We start from the raw sequence: 16891 nt of genomic DNA, 5'->3' as shown, positions 1-16891 counted from the left end.
TGTTTTTTGTTTTCATTGCTTTGCTGAAATGTGTTATGGCTCCAAAACCAACAAAGAATCACCCGAAATTGGATGCAACGGACTGTAGCCAACAAGCTAAGTTCGGAGCTAAAGAAGACGACATGGCGGCGCACACACGTCTGGCAACGGACACCGTTCTGGCGGCGATACGTGAGCTGAAAAGTGACTTTACAGCTAAACTTGATAGTGTGCTCAGTGTATTAAAAGGGATACAAAACGAATTAAAGTCCGTAACCGAACGTGTCGCCGCAGCTGAGGAAAGAATCGGTAATAACCAGGACGACATAGCTTCCCTGATGTCCATGAACGCAGCACAGAAAGTTACCATCGAGGCGCTAACGATAAAGATGGACGCCCTGGAGAACCGAAGCCGCCGCTCAAACTTGCGACTGTTGGGATTACCCGAGAAAAAAGGAGCGGATTTTTGTCTGTTTCTGGAAAGGTGGCTTCCTGACGTGCTTGGGGCCGAGAACTTTCCCCGGACTCTAAGCATCGACAGCGCGCACCGGGTCGGGAGGAGCGACCCCGGGCTGTGATCGTCAAGTTCACTCACTTCGCGGATAAACAACGGGTGATGAAGGCGGCCAGGACGAGGGGACCACTCTTTCTGGAGCAGCGCAGGATCATGTTTTTCTCGGACGTGTCGCCAGAGCTGATGAGACGGCAGAAAATGTTCGACTCGGTAAAGAAGGAGCTGAGTTCTCTTTCCATCCCTGATCTGAGATACGGAGTCATACACCCGGCCACATTCCTCATCACTGTCTCCGGTAAACGTCACTCATTCAACAGCGGCGCTGCGGTGGAGCAGTTTATCCAGGGACTGAAACAGCGACGGGCCGAGCCAGCGGATGATTGACGGATGACGTAAGACAACCGTGACGTGTTGATCATATTCATAACGTGTCGTAGGCGCAAATGATCGTGTTTATTATAAAACAAGAAAGTTGAGTTAAAGTATTTTTGTTTTAATGGGAGGGGCGGGAGCTCACGAGTGGTTGAGTGACTTGTTCCTATGTCGAGTGAGGGTCTCGGAGGACCAGGGATGCATCATAGCTGGGCCCTTTTGTGGCCCCTGGGGATTCATAAGTTGGGTGGGGATAGATGTTGCTGGTGTTCTGTAGGCACTCGTTTAAGTTCAGGGTTTTTTTCCCTTTTTTCTTGTGTTTTTCATTTTTGCAGCCTTATAAAGTACGACCTCTGCTGTCCACTTAAAATACCTGTATTTTATACATGACTTCAAATTTATTGTTTACCTCGTGGAATGTGAGAGGACTTAATCAATATAAAAAATTCAAACAAGTGATGAAAGTTATCAAACAATCCAAAGCTAAGGTGGTGTTTCTTCAGGAGACTCACTTGACTCCAGACGATGTAAACAGAGTGAGAAAAAACTGGCCTGGTCAAGTGTTCTCTTCTTCCTTTAGTTCCCAGGCACGGGGAGTGATGACACTGGTCCACAAATCAATACCCTTTAAATTAATTAATTTTACAGAAGATAAATTCGGAAGGTTTCTCATTATTCAATGTGAAATTCTATCAACAAAATTTAATCTTGTTAATATATATGGAACCAACAATGATAACCCAGAATTTTAAAGTTTTAACTTGGTTGACATCTGGCGGAATCTACACCCAGATCAGAGGGTTTTCTCATGTTACTCTGGCACCTACAAGACCTTTTCCAGAATAGATTTTTTTCTACTATCTGCTGATTTACTTTCAAGAGTTACAAAATGCTGGTATGATAGTATAATTATTTCTGATCATGCCCCTGTATCCTTCAACCTGGAATTTCCAAACATATTATATCACTACCCCAGATGGCGATTACAGTCAGCATGGTTAAAAGATCCAGAGTTTGTTGAGTTTATCGGGAAACAGATTGATACTTATTTTGAGCACAACACGCATCAAACATCAGCATCTGTGAGATGGGAGGCCTTCAAGGCTTTCTTGAGAGGACAAATGATTAGTTTTACGAGTCACAAAAACAAAATAAATCGACAAGAAATGGAGGAGCTGGGAAAATCAATAAAAGGGATTGAAATGCAGGTTTTTCAAAATAGTGACCAACAATTACTCTTGGAATTGCAGAAACTTAAGTCTCGATATAATTTGCTATCAACAAATGCAGCAACAAAGAGTCTAATGAGACTAAGGCAGTCGTACTATGAACAGGGGGAAAAGGCTGGAAAAATGCTAGCATGGCGCATAAAACCGCAACAATCAGAGAGAGCAATAAACTGCATCAAATCAAGTGAAGGAATAACTGTTGACCCAAAAGAAATAAATAATACCTTTTTACACTTTTATCAGAATTTATACTCTTCCCAATATAACAAGATGGCTCCAAACTTGCAAAAGGAATTTTTAGATTTGCTTGACTTTTCTCAAATTGATGAACAATTTAAAGATGTGTTACAATCTGACATAAAAATCCAAGAATTAAATGAAGCGGTTACTAACTTGACAGGCGGAAAGACCCCAGGACCTGATGCAATTCCAATTGATATTTACAAAATATTTAGGGATAAATTATTGAAACCTCTATTAGATATGTATCAAGAAGCATTTATCACTGGAACTTTATCACCCACTCTGAATACAACAACAATCACATTATTGTTAAAACCAGGGAAGAGTTCATCTGAATGTGCTTCTTATAGACCAATCTCCCTGCTTAATAATGACTTAAAAATTTTAAGCAAGGTTCTTGCAATGAGGTTGGAACTTAATTCAGGCAAAGTTATACATATTGATCAAAATGGATTTGTACAGGGAAGGCAGGGATTTCATAATATTCGACGAGTGTATAATATTGTCTACGAAAAATCGGGATGCAATGATAACCCAATAATATCTTTAGACGCGGAGAAAGCTTTCGACAGGATAGAATGGCGATATCTGTTTGATGTGATGGAAAGATTTTCAATTGGCGGGAATTTTCTCAAGTGGGTCAAACTATTGTATTCAAATCCTCAAGCTGAAATTTTGACAAATGGTCTCATTTCCTCCCCTTTTAATCTCAAGCGAGGTACAAGACAGGGTTGTCCGTTATCTCCATTGTTATTCACTCTAGCACTTGAGCCAATTGCAATGGCTATCCGTAAACACACAAATATCATTGGTATAACAGTTGGAGATATGGAACATAAAATTGCTCTGTATGCGGATGATGTAATTCTTTTTTGTTCCTACTTAACAGAGACACTACCAAATATACTAGAGTTGATTGCAAAGTTTGGAGTTTTTTCGGGATACAAAATTAAAAACACTAAGTCGGAAATAATGTTCTTAACAGAACAAAAGAGACTAAATCCACCAATATCAACCCCTTTTTCAACTGCAAAGGAGAGTTTTTCTTATCTAGGTGTTAAAATTCCTCCTACTATTAAAGATATAGTTCCAACAAATTACAACCCACTATTAGAATCAATCACAGAACTTATAAATAGATGGACAAAACTGCCCATATCAACCATTGGTCGTGTTAACATTTTGAAAATGACCATTCTCCCCAAAATATTGTACTTTTTCCAATCAATTCCCTTGTCTCCATCTCAATCCTTCTTTCAGGCACTGAAGAAAATCTTTACAAACTTTATATGGAATAAACAAAGACCAAGAATAAGACTCTCGCTTTTGTATGTAGGTGGACCTCAAGTTCCAAACCTTAACATATATTTTTGGGCTGCGCAGGTTAGAGCTGTAATGTTTTACTTTGAAACAAACAGCCCTCCAGCCTGGGTTGCAATGGAGTCCCAAACGCTCAAAATTCCCATTCATTTATACATTTACTCGGCAGCAAAGAAAAAACGTTTAAAACAGACAAAAAAAACATTTTTGAGAAACTCAATTGACATATGGTATCGCACACAAACACATTTGGGGGAAGCTACAGCACTGTCACAGTTTTCACCAATATATGGTAATGATGACTTCCGCCCGGGAAGGGAAGACCCAGGCTTAATGGCCTGGGCCATAAAAGGAATAAGTAAAATTTCAGATTTATATAAGGATCATCAACTAATGTAATTTGAAGAGCTCCGCCTAAAATATAACATTCCCACAAAACATTTTTTCAAATTTCTTCAAATAAGAAGCTATATTAAATCCAAGCAAAGCTCTGGCCTGGCTCTTCCTGCCCTGTCTGTTCTGGAGGAGGTTATTGTAAAGCATTCACATCCCAAAGGTCAAATATCTCTTTTGTATAAACTTTGTGTGGATGGGTGCAAGGAGTCATCAGTGACTACCTTACAAGCCTGGAGAATGGATTTAAATGAAGAGGTAACCGAAGATGAATGGAGGCAGGCTTGCACTTCAGCTCAAACCCAATCAGTGAATTCAAACTCCAAGTTACTTCAATATAAATGGTTAACTAGACACGATACATATCACCTGCTAAACTACATCGCTTTAATCCAAATATTCCGGACACCTGTATAAAATGCAATGAGCATAAGGGGTCACTATTTCACTGCATGTGGGAGTGTCCAAAGGTGCTTTCTTTTTGGAAGAAGGTTGTAGAATTGAGTGGACAAATGACTGGGAAGGATATTCCATTGAACCCAAAACTCTGTATTTTGAATGTCTATCCTGCTGATTTTGTGACCTCGAGAAACATTAAGACGTTACTTAACATTTGTTTTCTTGAATCAAAGCGATGCATTGCCCTTTCCTGGAAAAATGTTGGTGCTTGCAGTATCTCCCAATGGCTAAAAGGATTGACTTTCTATGTATCCTTGGAAAAAATAAGTTTTTGTGTGAAAGGTAAACTGGACAAATTTTGGAAAATATGGAAAATGTTCTATAACTTTTTGGAAAGTTTTAACATTGAACATTTGATTTGACTGTAATAATCACAAGATAGAGGTGTACTGGATTGGCTGCTTTTGATTTATTTATTTATTTTTTCTTATTATTTTATCTTTGTTTTCACGCATGTTTGTCTTTTTTCTGTGTATATATTGTTTTGTTTTTGTTTTTTGTTTTCTTATTTTTTCTTCTGTGACTGCATCTTGTGAAGTTTGAATAAACAGATGTTTAAAAAAAATAAAATAAAATAAAACGAGCGATACTCTTCAAGATAACATGATGGTTCAGGCGATTCAGAAAACGGTTATCTTTTAGTTAGCACTTTTCAGCTATTTATCTTAATGTTTCTTTTTCCTCTGTCCCCTCAGGTGATGAGTATGAAGTGTCCTCTGACAGGCGCACTGGCAAGCCCATAGCAGTGAAGCTGCTTAAGATAAAGCCAGAGCTGCTGCCAGAGGAGCGCATCTCGGGCCAGGTGGGGCCAGACCTGCATGCCTATCCCTTTTACTGTGCTGCATGGTTATATTCATCCAGTTAAGGAACACGAGTTTACTTGGGTTTTGTCCTTGTCTGTCAAAGTTTGTATGGAGCTTTCATGCAGCTGATCCAAGTATACCATTCACTTAATGCCTCCACCCCTCCCTATCAGCACTGTGTGGCAGTGTTTCCCTCCTGATTCTATGTAACCTAAGAACCATGCAGAATTATTGAAGACATGGCATGAAGAAACAAATGTATTGTCTTGTTCATGGTCATTAGGCATGTTGCTTTGTGTTTGGGCACATGGTAAATTTGACTGTATGCAAATACTTAGTTAGAATTTTGTTAAATATATTAAAAAAAAAAAAATTCTTACAGGCTGAATATTAAGCAAGTCCATATGGTCACATTTATCCCTTAATCTGTTGCTGTAGCTTCATGTCCCTGGTGCTCATCTGCCACCTTCCTTGTTCGTTCATGTCACTTTGTTAATTCTTTGGCTTTTTTGATGATCACAGACCAGTTCACTAACTCTGCTCTCCTATGGTTTTTCAGGTTGTCTCATCAATTCCTTTGCAGTTAGATGGAAAATCAGCTCCTGGCCAGATTTACTCTGGCAGTGTTTGCTATGAAATAAATAGGGTAATTACACCTTCTTTTTTTTAACAGAAAATGAAATGTCATCTATGAGCTTTTGTGTTTTTGCAATGCACATGTTGTGCCACACAGACCATGTGAAAAAACCCTAATAAAGTTGCTTTTCTCCTGCAGGAGGTGTTTTACCTGACTTACACCGCTGATGATGTAGAGGGAAACATCCACCTAGAGACTGGAGACAAAGTCTGCTTTTATATGGACACAAATAAGCAGTATGTCTTGTAGTTAATGCTATTATTGTAGTGTTTTAAAATCATGTTCTAGCTCATATCTTTGTCATCGTTTCAGTACTGGTGCCGTCAGCGCTCGCAATATTCAGCTCGTGAAAAAAAAGCAGACAAGGTGCCAGGGTGTGGTGTGTGCTACAAAGGTAACTGTCAATCATCCCTTCTGTGACAACAATAAAACGTACTGATTAAGCCTGTTGTCATGTTTTCTCACTTGTGATGTCCTGACCTTAAACTGTTGTACCTTCAGGAGGCGTTTGGATTTATTGAAAGGGCTGATGTGGTGAAGGAGATATTTTTTCACTACAGTGAGTTTAAAGGTGACCTAGAAGCTCTGCAAGCAGGAGATGATGTGGAGTTCACCATAAAGGATAGAAATGTATGTGCGAAGTTTTTAATGTTCTTTTTTTTTTTTTTAATTTAGGGTAAAGAAGTAGCGACGGAAGTAAAACTCCTTCCCCAAGGAAACGTGATTTTTGAAGATATAAGCATCGAGCAGTTTGAAGGCACGGTGGTCAAGGTCATTCCCAAAGTTCCCACTAAAAACCAGGCAGGTTTTATTGCAGTTCATCTTGTGGTTGGAACAAGAAGACAAATTATTGAAGAATAGTTTGTTCATGACATTCTGTGACCTACAGTACATCCAATACATTAGCTTTAAAAGCGTAGTTGGACCTCACATGTTTTTGTGTTTGCTGACACGTTTCTTTCTGCTGTCTGAAAATATAGAAATCTAATTAGAGGAACGCTATGCTAAAGTGTACATTTATGACTGACTAACTTTGTCTATTAACACCATTCCAGGGTGTGATTGCTGCAATCCGTGATGGATTTGGATTCATCAAGTGTGTGGATAGAGATGCGCGAATGTTTTTTCACTTTAGCGAAGTCTTGGAGGAGACCCAGTTGCACATCTCAGATGAAGTGGAGTTTACTGTTGTGCCTGTAAGCTTCCTCCTAGTGTTGTACGAACAGATGCCAGATAATTGTGATCAAAACCAATTTTGAACCATTTCCCACCAGGATATGCTGTCTGCTCAGAGAAACCATGCAGTGCGGATTAAAAAACTACCTAAGGGGACTGTTTCCTTCCATACCCAGTCTGAGCAATGCTTCCTTGGTGCCATAGAGAAGGAGGCTCCAATATGTAATTAACTTTTTTCTTTATTACTAGTAAACTACAGAAGATCTCGACTTGTGTATTCTACGTAACTTTGGCTGGACCACCTGTCCATATTTTTCCATGTGACCACCAACTGCTTTACATCAGTTGTTCTAAAACTTTTCGTATCAAGTGCTCATAGATGGATGGATGGATAGATAAACTTTATTGATTCCTTCTGGAGGTCTCCTTCGGGAATTGTTTTTCCAGCACACAGCAACACAGACGATAAAATAATAAGTAAGAAGAAAGTGCAAGATGACACAATCTAAATCTCACCTGGGAGACTTTTTCAACTTTCCAGGAATATAAAACGAGAAACTGGTGCAAGAAGTTTAATCTTGTTTTGTAAATGGATGTTCGTGCTGTTTTGACACTAGGGGGAGCAAGAAACCATATTTATTTAAATGCATATTGAGAATCAGAAACTTTTTTTCTAGTGTTGTAAACACTACAAATTATTTTTTGTGATTAAGTGACTTGATTGTTGTTCGTCTTAATTTTCTATATTTTACAGCACTGTATAGCCTTTTTCTTTAAAACCTTTAACTCTTTTTACTGGAGGAAAAATAATCGTTTTTTTAGTACGTGAAGTACGCAAGATTCGAATGAAACTGTACCTAACTGAACTACTTACTGACTCCCACCCTGGTCTTTCTCATGTATTGTACAAAAGCATCCTTCTTAATACCATCCACTGCTTTATAGATTGTTGGGGCGTCTCTAACTTTGCTTTACTAAAAACACAAAAAAATATTCTATTTAGATTGAGTCCTTGTATACATTGTCCAAAGCAATCCAAATGGTAATCATGTTTTTGTTTTGTTTTTCTCTCAGGAAGCTGAAGATGGAGTGATTGCATATGAAGACTGTGGTGTGAAGCTCACTGTGCCGTATCATGTTAAAGACCTGGAGGGAAGTTATAGCCCACAGGCCGGAGACAAGGTAGAAAACCTTAAAATACACACGACAACAAACGTGATGTTAAATGTGGCACCAATTCTCATCTGACGACCAGGTGGAGTTCTGCATCAACGAAGTGAAAAGAACCGGTCTGCAAAGTGCCGTATCCATCCGGGTCCTGAACCGAAACTCGTCCATCTCTAGGAGACTGCACGGGTTTGTCGCCACACTGAAGGACAACTTTGGCTTCATTGAGACCGCAAATCATGATCAAGAGATTTTCTTTCACTACAGGTGCGTGCTCCCTTCTGTGCATGTATAATGTTGGTGATATATTTCTTGTTTCTATCCTACTGTGACCTGTGATTCCTTTCTTCTCAGTGAGTTGTTTGGCGATGTGGATAATTTGGATCTAGGAGACACTGTGGAGTACACCTTGTCTAAGGGGAAGGGCAATAAAGTCAGTGAAGAGAAAGTTACCAAAGTGGCTGCTGGTGAGATTGAGATTGATAAAACATCCATCCAATGGCTTTGTAAATCTTACCCTGACGTCTGTTATTTTAGCCAATGGAGTTGGTGATGACATCAGTGCGACCGTAATGACGGGCAAAGTCATCCGTCCAATCCGCAGCGTTGATCCTTCTCAGACTGAATATCAAGGGCTCATTGAAGTTAACGAAGAAGGTGACGGTAACTCCTCAAATGTCTTCCAGCAGCTATTGTTCTCTCTAAAGCTGGTTTCCTCTCCTGCTTGGCAGCATCTAAAGGCCAGACTTATCCTTTCGGAATCATGGGAATGGCGAACAAGTCCGACTGTCTGCAGAAAGGGGAGCTGGTAAAATTCCAAGTGTGCACCGTGCCTCAGACAGGACAGAAGATGGCTTGCAGTGTTGTCCCTCATCGTAGAGCCTTAGTGGAGTGCGTCAAAGATCAGGTAAGAAGTTCACCAGTGGCATTTGTTATTTTTGACAACATTTTGTGTTGGCAGTTTGGCTTCATAACGTACGAAGTCGGTGAAGGCAAGAAGCTGTTCTTCCACGTGAAGGAGGTGCAGGACGGCCTGGAGCTTCAGGCTGGTGATGAGGTGGAGTTCTCGGTAGTCTTTAATCAATGCATTGGAAAATGTAGTGCCTGCAACGTCCGTAGAATCAGGTGAGAAATGTCAGGCTTTTCATTCTCAAGAGTGTTGCTTAACATTTATTGTCTCTTCAGCGAGGGGCCAAAACCTGTGGCGACACCTCGCCCTGAACGTCTGGTGAACAGACTGAAGAGCATCACTCTGGACGATGCTAGCGCTCCTCGCCTGGTCACAGTGAGACAACCTCGTGGGCCTGACAATTCTAAGGTGAATGTCGGAGTGTGGAAATGTCGCTGAAGACGCTCATCCAGTCTGATTCCTTCTTCTTCAGGGCTTCAGTTTGGAGCGCAAAACCCGTCAGCCGGGCGTCATCGACTGAGCAATACAGAGTCCACCCTGTCAAGTGATGGTCGGTTCCTGTCCTGTTTGACACCCGCAGAGGAAAAGGGAAATTAATTGATCACTTGCTTGTACATGCAAATTAAAAATCGGCCATCACACAGTAACAGGCATGTGTGTGTCCCTGCGATGGAACTCATTTCCACAGTTCCCTGCCTTCCATATACTTGAGTTCCACGCTGCAGGAAATGTGGGATCTCTGAGTGTGTATGTGTATGTAGCCTACCAGTGATTCAAGTGTGTGTGAGGGGTTATTTGTTCTTGAGGGTCTCGTCCCTCTAAATCAGATTGTGTGCTTATCTGTCTACTACTTTTTTTTCTCTCCCATCTGGAATTCTGCACCTGTAATGTGTCAGCTGGTTTGCTGGAGTGTGTATGTGGACGTCGGCATGTCTTTTCCCTCCCGCTTCATCTTTGTTTCTGCTTTTTGCCCATAGAAACTGTCAAGTTAGTTTTCTGCTTTTGTATGCTTTTCCTCTAAAACGCATAAAGCAATGTTCCCTCCATAAGGAGGATCATATTTCTCATCCGTGCAAACTTGAACTGAGGATTCTTCTGCTCGCTTTTTTTGAGCAGTTTTAAATGCTTTACTGAAGAGCTTAGTTGAGAGCATGATTTTGGGGGTGTATGATGTATGTGGGTGTAAAACTATTTAATGGTATTTACACATTGGAGCCTTCTGGGTACCTTTTCGGGATCTGCAAGCTTCACCTTAGCAATTTTCCCAGGTGCAGAATTCCTTAAGCAACGTGTATCTGCTGTTCTTTTATACTTTTTTTTTTTTTTTTCTTGCACATTTTTTGATTTGAAATAATGGGAATAAGATTTTGGTGCCTATAATATCTGTCATCTGGGAAGTGGATGCAAACAGAATGATGATTAAAAAAAATAAAAAGGATATATCCTTGATTACTAGCCCACCACCAAAATATTCTACAATCTAAGGGTGGCTTTGTTTTCTAGTAGACTTGATGATGCATCCCGAACCTGTGGGTTGAAATATACTGTATGTTTGTGTGCGTTTTTTCCTTATAAAAAGCTCAGATTTCAAATAGGACAAAATAAAATTAACACCGATGGGCTAATTGGTAAAAATGGTACAAGTTTGATTTTTAAAAGCGTCAATACCAACTGTGCTCCGTTAGCATGTTGGATGTTTATCTGTCAGGGAGAACCGCTTTCAACTTGCAAGTTTACCCGGTTTCCGTTGAACTACATTAAAAAGGTTCTGATGTACTTTCGTTGTTGGTCATGGATGAAAAGATTGAATTAAAAGTTTTATGAAAATTAGATTTTTTTTTTTTGTTGCTTCCTTGATCAGATGTAATTAATTAATTTAGAAAATCTTAAACATGTCGGACAAGTTAAGAAATCAGAGCTGTGATGAAATATTTTTCAATGACGATGTTTTCTTTCCCAAAAGCAAGCTGATGAACTATAAGTTCAAGTTCTTTTGTCAAATATGCATGTATTCAAGACATACAGCATTAATTAAATCGTGAAGTTGAAAGGACATTAATTGAGACATTCAAGAAAATAAACAATAATAAAAATTAACTAATGAACATAATATAATGGGTATAAAACGAATGTATCACTCATGACAAGTGTTAAGGGAGCCCCTTAAAGCGCTGACCTAAAAATAAACTGACCAACAGCACTGAGAAGAAGCCAAACAACTTTATTTTTAGTGCTGTAACTCACTATAACCACATTTGAACTATATACAAGAGGAACAAGAAGACATTTGCTACACATCTCTAATCAGGACCTTGGGAACAAGAAGACATTTGCTACACATCTCTAATCAGGACCTTGGGAACAAGAAGACATTTGCTACACATCTCTTATCAGGACCTTGCTCCTGAAAGACGTATTTTGGGGCTTTGAGCCTCAGCCCAGCGTTCCCACCACTCCCTGAGCGGGCTGGGACTGGTTGGCTGTTGCTTTATTATCTGACTGGGAGGGACGGCAGCAGAAGGGGTCACTGTCTCCCTGGGCGGCAACTTCCTGTGGATATTTACATCCAGACGTAGATCAGATTTGTGTGGATTATCTGGAGAACGAGCCTCTTCTGAGGAGACCGACTCCTCCTCTTGAACGCTGGAGCTTCTGAGGCTGTTAATTAGTTGTTTGTACTCTTCTAGTTGTGACTTGCAATCACCTGCTTTTGATTTTATCTCGAGGAATTGATTCTGCAAATCTCCCTCAAGACATACTTCTGTCTTTAACTCATTCTCCCGGAACTTCAGCTGTTCCAGCTCTTCTTCTATCATCTGCTGATTGTCCTCTTCAGATCTTCTTGCCGCTTGTCTTGCCTCAAACTGAGCAATTTCCAGGTCATTTTTTGCCATTTGAAGCCTTAGGCCTTGCAAATGACCCAGCTGTTTCACGATGGTATCCCTGAGCGGGCTGGGACTGGTGCGTCGTCGCTCTCTTATCTGACGGGGAGGGACGGCAGCAGAAGGGGTCACTGTCTCCCTGGGCGGCAACTTCCTGTGGATATTTACATCCAGACGTAGATCAGATCTGTGTGGATTATCTGGAGAACGAGCCTCTTCTGAGGAGACCGACTCCTCCTCTTGAACGCTGGAGCTTCTGAGGCTGTTCATTTGTTGTTTGTACTCTTCTAGTGACCTGCAATCAAACTGAGCAATTTCCAGGTCATTTTTTTCCATTTGAAGCCTTAGGCCTTGCAAATGACCCAGCTGTGTCCTGAGGTGGTCAAGCTTCTCTTCACTGCTGGAACGTTCTAAATCATGAACTGGCTTCTGGAGTTCTTCCTCGTCTCTAATCTTTGCTTGACTACCCATGCAGCAAGATGTTTGTTGATCCAGGTCAGACTCTGAATTTCTCTGACCTCTGACTTGTTCGCTGTTATCTTGGTCACCTTCCAGGAAGATTCCTTCAAAGCTTCTGTTCTTTCTCTCGCCTCTCTTACTTTGCTTTTCAGGGACCGTGCTGTAAACCCTGGTCTTCCCCATACTCTCCAGTCGGACCTCATCCATGAACGTAACAGACTTTCTCTTCGGCTTCTTTAGCTCTTGTGACGATTCTTGTTTGGAGGGTCCAACGTGTTCCAAAGTCAGCCGGACCTCTTTTGCCTGCTCTCCGTACTTCCTCAGAGTCTCCACGATGCATTCAGTGGGTATAATGCACCTTTCAACGTCTTTGAATCTCTCTTGTAGTATGTAGCGTCCGTCCTGGCCTGTTGGGAAAGAAATCGGTTTGAGAACCACAGTTTCCTGACGTTTATTAAGACCGGAGACTCACCCAAATCTTTAGCCAGATCCGTGACCACATCTTGACATGTGGTCTCCTCAGTCAGTCCACACACCACACGAGGAAAACCTTGCACGAACACCTTCACCTCCATTCTGCCAGGAAATCAGTCAATCTTAGTAAATCCAGGTCATAACTGTAGGTCATAACTGCTGCTTACCTCAGTGTCTCACTCTTGGCTTGTTCCGAATCTGTGGGTTCTTCAACCGAGGCTTCACTTTTGGAGGAAAAAACAATTAGAGCAATTAAGATTCCGAGAAGGCATCAAATCCCTCCGGACAGTTTTGATCCCACCCTCTTCTACAAACAGATCCCTAAGCTAAATGCTTGTTACAAGCCACTCATTTTTATTTATTATTTAAAAAAGGACATTTTATTTAATTTCCTTGATGATATTCAGAACACAAACAATATAAAGCAATGTTGTGAAATGGTCAGAGAGGCTCAACCCTGCAGACCCAGCGCACCTGTTGGGTTGATGTGGAGTCTGGCAGTCCTGATGATGATCTGGGTAATTTGAGTCTACGCGACCTCCACGAGTCCAGCAGGAGAAAATCTGTCGCCACCATCTGCAGACCATGAACATGGAACACTTCAGAAAAAAAACCCCTCTTCAATGATTTAGCACGTGGAGAATGTGTCACCTGCGAGCTCTTGCCATGTTCCTTCCGTGGTAAATATTCCACGAGACCGGGCACAGGACCTCACGTCTAACCTCGTGCAGCAAAGCTCTGGACCACCTGTGAAGAAACAAAAGACAACCTGTCACGAGGGATTCAGAGACATTTCACAAGTCACCATCTCAAACCCCTCAAACCTGCAGATGAATGTGTCATCTTTCCAGATTGTTGCATTATCGCCCCGGAGCATCTTTTTTTTTCTAGTCTTCATCATGTTTCAAATAATAATTCTGTATAACCAGAGCTATTTTAATGGCTGCCCTTCTGGTGGATCTTTGACATTTAGGATCGCTTCACCTAAAAATACACTGCTCTCCAACTTCACAGCCTCAGGATGGATGGATGGCTCATTAGGATGTGCGTTTTGGTATACAAATAAAATACAATAAAAAAAGGCAATAAAAAGAACAAGTATAAAACAAAATATATAGTAATCTTTCAATATATTTTTTAAACGTAAGATATAATTCAAACATATAATACATCTATTAGATCATAAATGTATCAAATAATAATCGTATATTTCTTTTAGATCTTATAATTAAATTCAACAATTTCCCGAGGGAGATCTCCAAAGGTATCAATAAAGTTTAATCTAATCGACGTTTTTTTTTTAGGCAAACTAGCTTAGTACAGTTAGCCACATTCTAGCACTGCCTGTTCACTTTCACCGCTTTTTAACATTACACCACGTTTCCTCTTACAAACCATTACTAGTTATCGGTAATATTAATGTTATTCTTCTTAAACAGCTTGCTGCAAAATGTTTCATCGCTTTTATAATTTTTTCTCCTCGCTGAGAACTCCATAATGCTAACTGACTTAAGCTAGTAGCAACTCGTTTTTTACTCACCGAACTTCACGAAGACTTGTCCTGAGATATCTTCTCCAAAGGTGAGCCACACGTTGAATAAGATAAATGCACTCATGCACTCGAAAAAGACCGTTTTGTTGGATACAGAATTGTCATTTCAAAGTCACTTCAAAGTCCCTCTTTTAAGTCCTTTGAAGTCCTTTGATCTTGGTCCTTTAAAGTATATTTCTCTCTCTAAACTCTAAAGGAGTTTTGCCTTTAAAGAAGTTCCAGCACAGAATTCTGGAGTCTAGAGTGTTCTGTATACAATTATTACATACCAAGAATGAAAAATACTTCCTGTTTGTTTTTGGATAAAACTTTCACAAGCAAGTTTTAGGATAGTTCCACTAGAGTCATTTTAATTATTTAAAAAAGTTTTAAAATGTCATTGTGTAGAGTGTAGATTAGATATTTTACGATTATTATTATTATTATTATTATTATTATTATTATATTATTAGTAGTAATATATATTCAATTCGACAGCTGGACACTTAGAACTTAAGCATTTATTAAACTGCAAAACCTTTTTTTTTTTAGAATAAAATAAATACAAAAGGATAGTTATAAAATATTATTTTAATTATAGAAAAAAGATAAGATATTACACAATCAGAAACATTTATTGGCAGTGTTCATTATTATTATTATTATTATTATTATTATTATAAATTAAATTTGTCAGGTACATACTATGAACGAAACTCATACATTAAAGCAAACTGAAATAATTTGATATATTTTCTTATAGGATTTAAGTATAGTGTAACCCTTGTGTTATCTCAGGGGCAAGGTGACCCGAAGGCCGGAAAACGAATGTGTTTGAGGTATCCCTTGTGTTCACCTTGACCAACACAAGGGTTAAAATATTTATTTATCCAAATTATAAAATTATGTGATTCCTCGAATTCCTTTGAATATCTAGACTCCAGTAACTATTCCACGTGTTTGTTGTGTAAAGATTCATATAAGGTTCTTTTATCAGATTTCTATCAATTATTTGTTAGTTTTGACCTTTTTAAAAAACCTGTTATTGGTCGAAATGATGATGCAACAATCAAGTTTAAAACATTTATATTTAAACTGATTTTTAATTATGCGTGTGACTCCAGGGATCCTTGTGTTCACGTACTGTATCTTTATTTTGTACTCGCAGATATTTACTTTTATAGTCTGGAATTTACAAATGATATTGAAGTATATATTCCAATAATTAAATATTAAATCAAATGATTTAGCACAACCTATCCTCGCCTCCGTCACAGTGTGGTGACTTGAATCTGATCCACCAGCATCGATTGTGGGTTTTTTATATTTCATTTTATTCTTGCTGGTAACACAAATCCAGACAGCTATACTGGTTTAGGTTAGTTGTGGTTAAGTAAGTAAGTAAGTAAGTAATTTTTATTTGTATAGCGCTTTTCCAGACCAGGGTCACAAAGCTCTTAAACAATCAAAACAATATTCAATAAAGTATATACTTTAAAGATCAAGATAGAACTGATAACACAACAGGAGTTCCAGAAAATCAAGGAAAAGCCTGAACAAATAAAAATGTCTTAAGATGTTTCTTAAAGGAGTCAATAGACTCCAAGTGCAAAGAGAGAGGAAGATTGTTCCATAGCTTAGGAGCAACAAATATATCAACACATTACATTAAAATAAATGAATAAAGATTTGCGGACTTCATCGATAGATTATTGTCTCAAGAGATTAATATATCATTATTTGTTTATTTAACTAATTATTTAACTCATCAACGTTCCTGCTTGATACAAGAATTGGCCTCATTTTGCAAGATGCAAGATACAAAAAGTGCATTTTGTATGGATACAAATGTATATTTTATTTAGAAATAAATAGGTTAATGTTAGTGTTTGTCCAATATATATTTAATCTCAATTCCTTTCATTTTTCCTTTAAAAAATGTATAAAGAAAAATCCTAACCAAGAATATACACCTTTTTCAAAACTTTTATTTTTCTAATATTCATTTTTAATTGTATTTTTTTTGCAGCATAGCATTAGTCACTGAACTATCAACCATTGGCTTAAAACGAAAGTTACATATGTAACTACGGTTCTATGAGTCCTGGATGACCGCCAGAGGCGGTGCTTCAAGCACTGAATGTATCCATCTTGCGCATGCGCAGTTCGAGTTTAATACCAACAAAGTCACCTGTGACCCCTGATGACCCGGAAGGGTATATCTTCCGGTGACATCAGAGGATCTGTTCCTGCAGAATCTTCTCGCGAAATCACAAGGATTCTGAGTGACAGAACGCTCTGGCGGTCATCCGGGACTCATAGAACCGTAGTTACATATGTAAC

General features: G+C 39.2%; 2 protein-coding genes across 2 annotated transcripts; one reads left to right on the top strand and one right to left on the bottom strand.

The window, feature by feature from the left end:
* The first annotated feature begins 595 nt into the window (after positions 1-595).
* LOC148071214 (cold shock domain-containing protein E1-like) lies at positions 596-10251 on the top strand. Its single transcript, XM_087801780.1, has 17 exons — positions 596-788; positions 5166-5311; positions 5872-5958; positions 6088-6185; positions 6262-6343; positions 6451-6579; positions 6625-6750; positions 7005-7145; positions 7224-7300; positions 8157-8307; positions 8381-8559; positions 8647-8759; positions 8830-8949; positions 9024-9199; positions 9254-9417; positions 9478-9610; positions 9675-10251. The coding sequence occupies exons 1-17, from the start codon at positions 596-598 to the stop codon at positions 9720-9722; spliced, it is 2163 nt and encodes a 720-aa protein (XP_087657906.1). The 3' UTR covers positions 9723-10251.
* A 1156-nt stretch (positions 10252-11407) lies between these two features.
* Positions 11408-14812, bottom strand: LOC148071213 (uncharacterized). Its single transcript, XM_087800793.1, has 6 exons — positions 14558-14812; positions 13669-13764; positions 13492-13593; positions 13185-13241; positions 13016-13119; positions 11408-12950 (listed from the first exon to the last, which is right to left on the bottom strand). The coding sequence occupies exons 2-6, from the start codon at positions 13683-13685 to the stop codon at positions 11593-11595; spliced, it is 1638 nt and encodes a 545-aa protein (XP_087656919.1). The 5' UTR covers positions 13686-13764; positions 14558-14812; the 3' UTR covers positions 11408-11592.
* Positions 14813-16891: the final 2079 nt, after the last annotated feature.

Source organism: Callionymus lyra, chromosome 10 (assembly GCF_982586985.1).
Source record: "Callionymus lyra chromosome 10, fCalLyr1.hap1.1, whole genome shotgun sequence".
Taxonomy (NCBI): Eukaryota; Metazoa; Chordata; class Actinopteri; order Syngnathiformes; family Callionymidae; genus Callionymus; species Callionymus lyra.
This window is presented reverse-complemented; position numbering and strand designations above follow the sequence as displayed.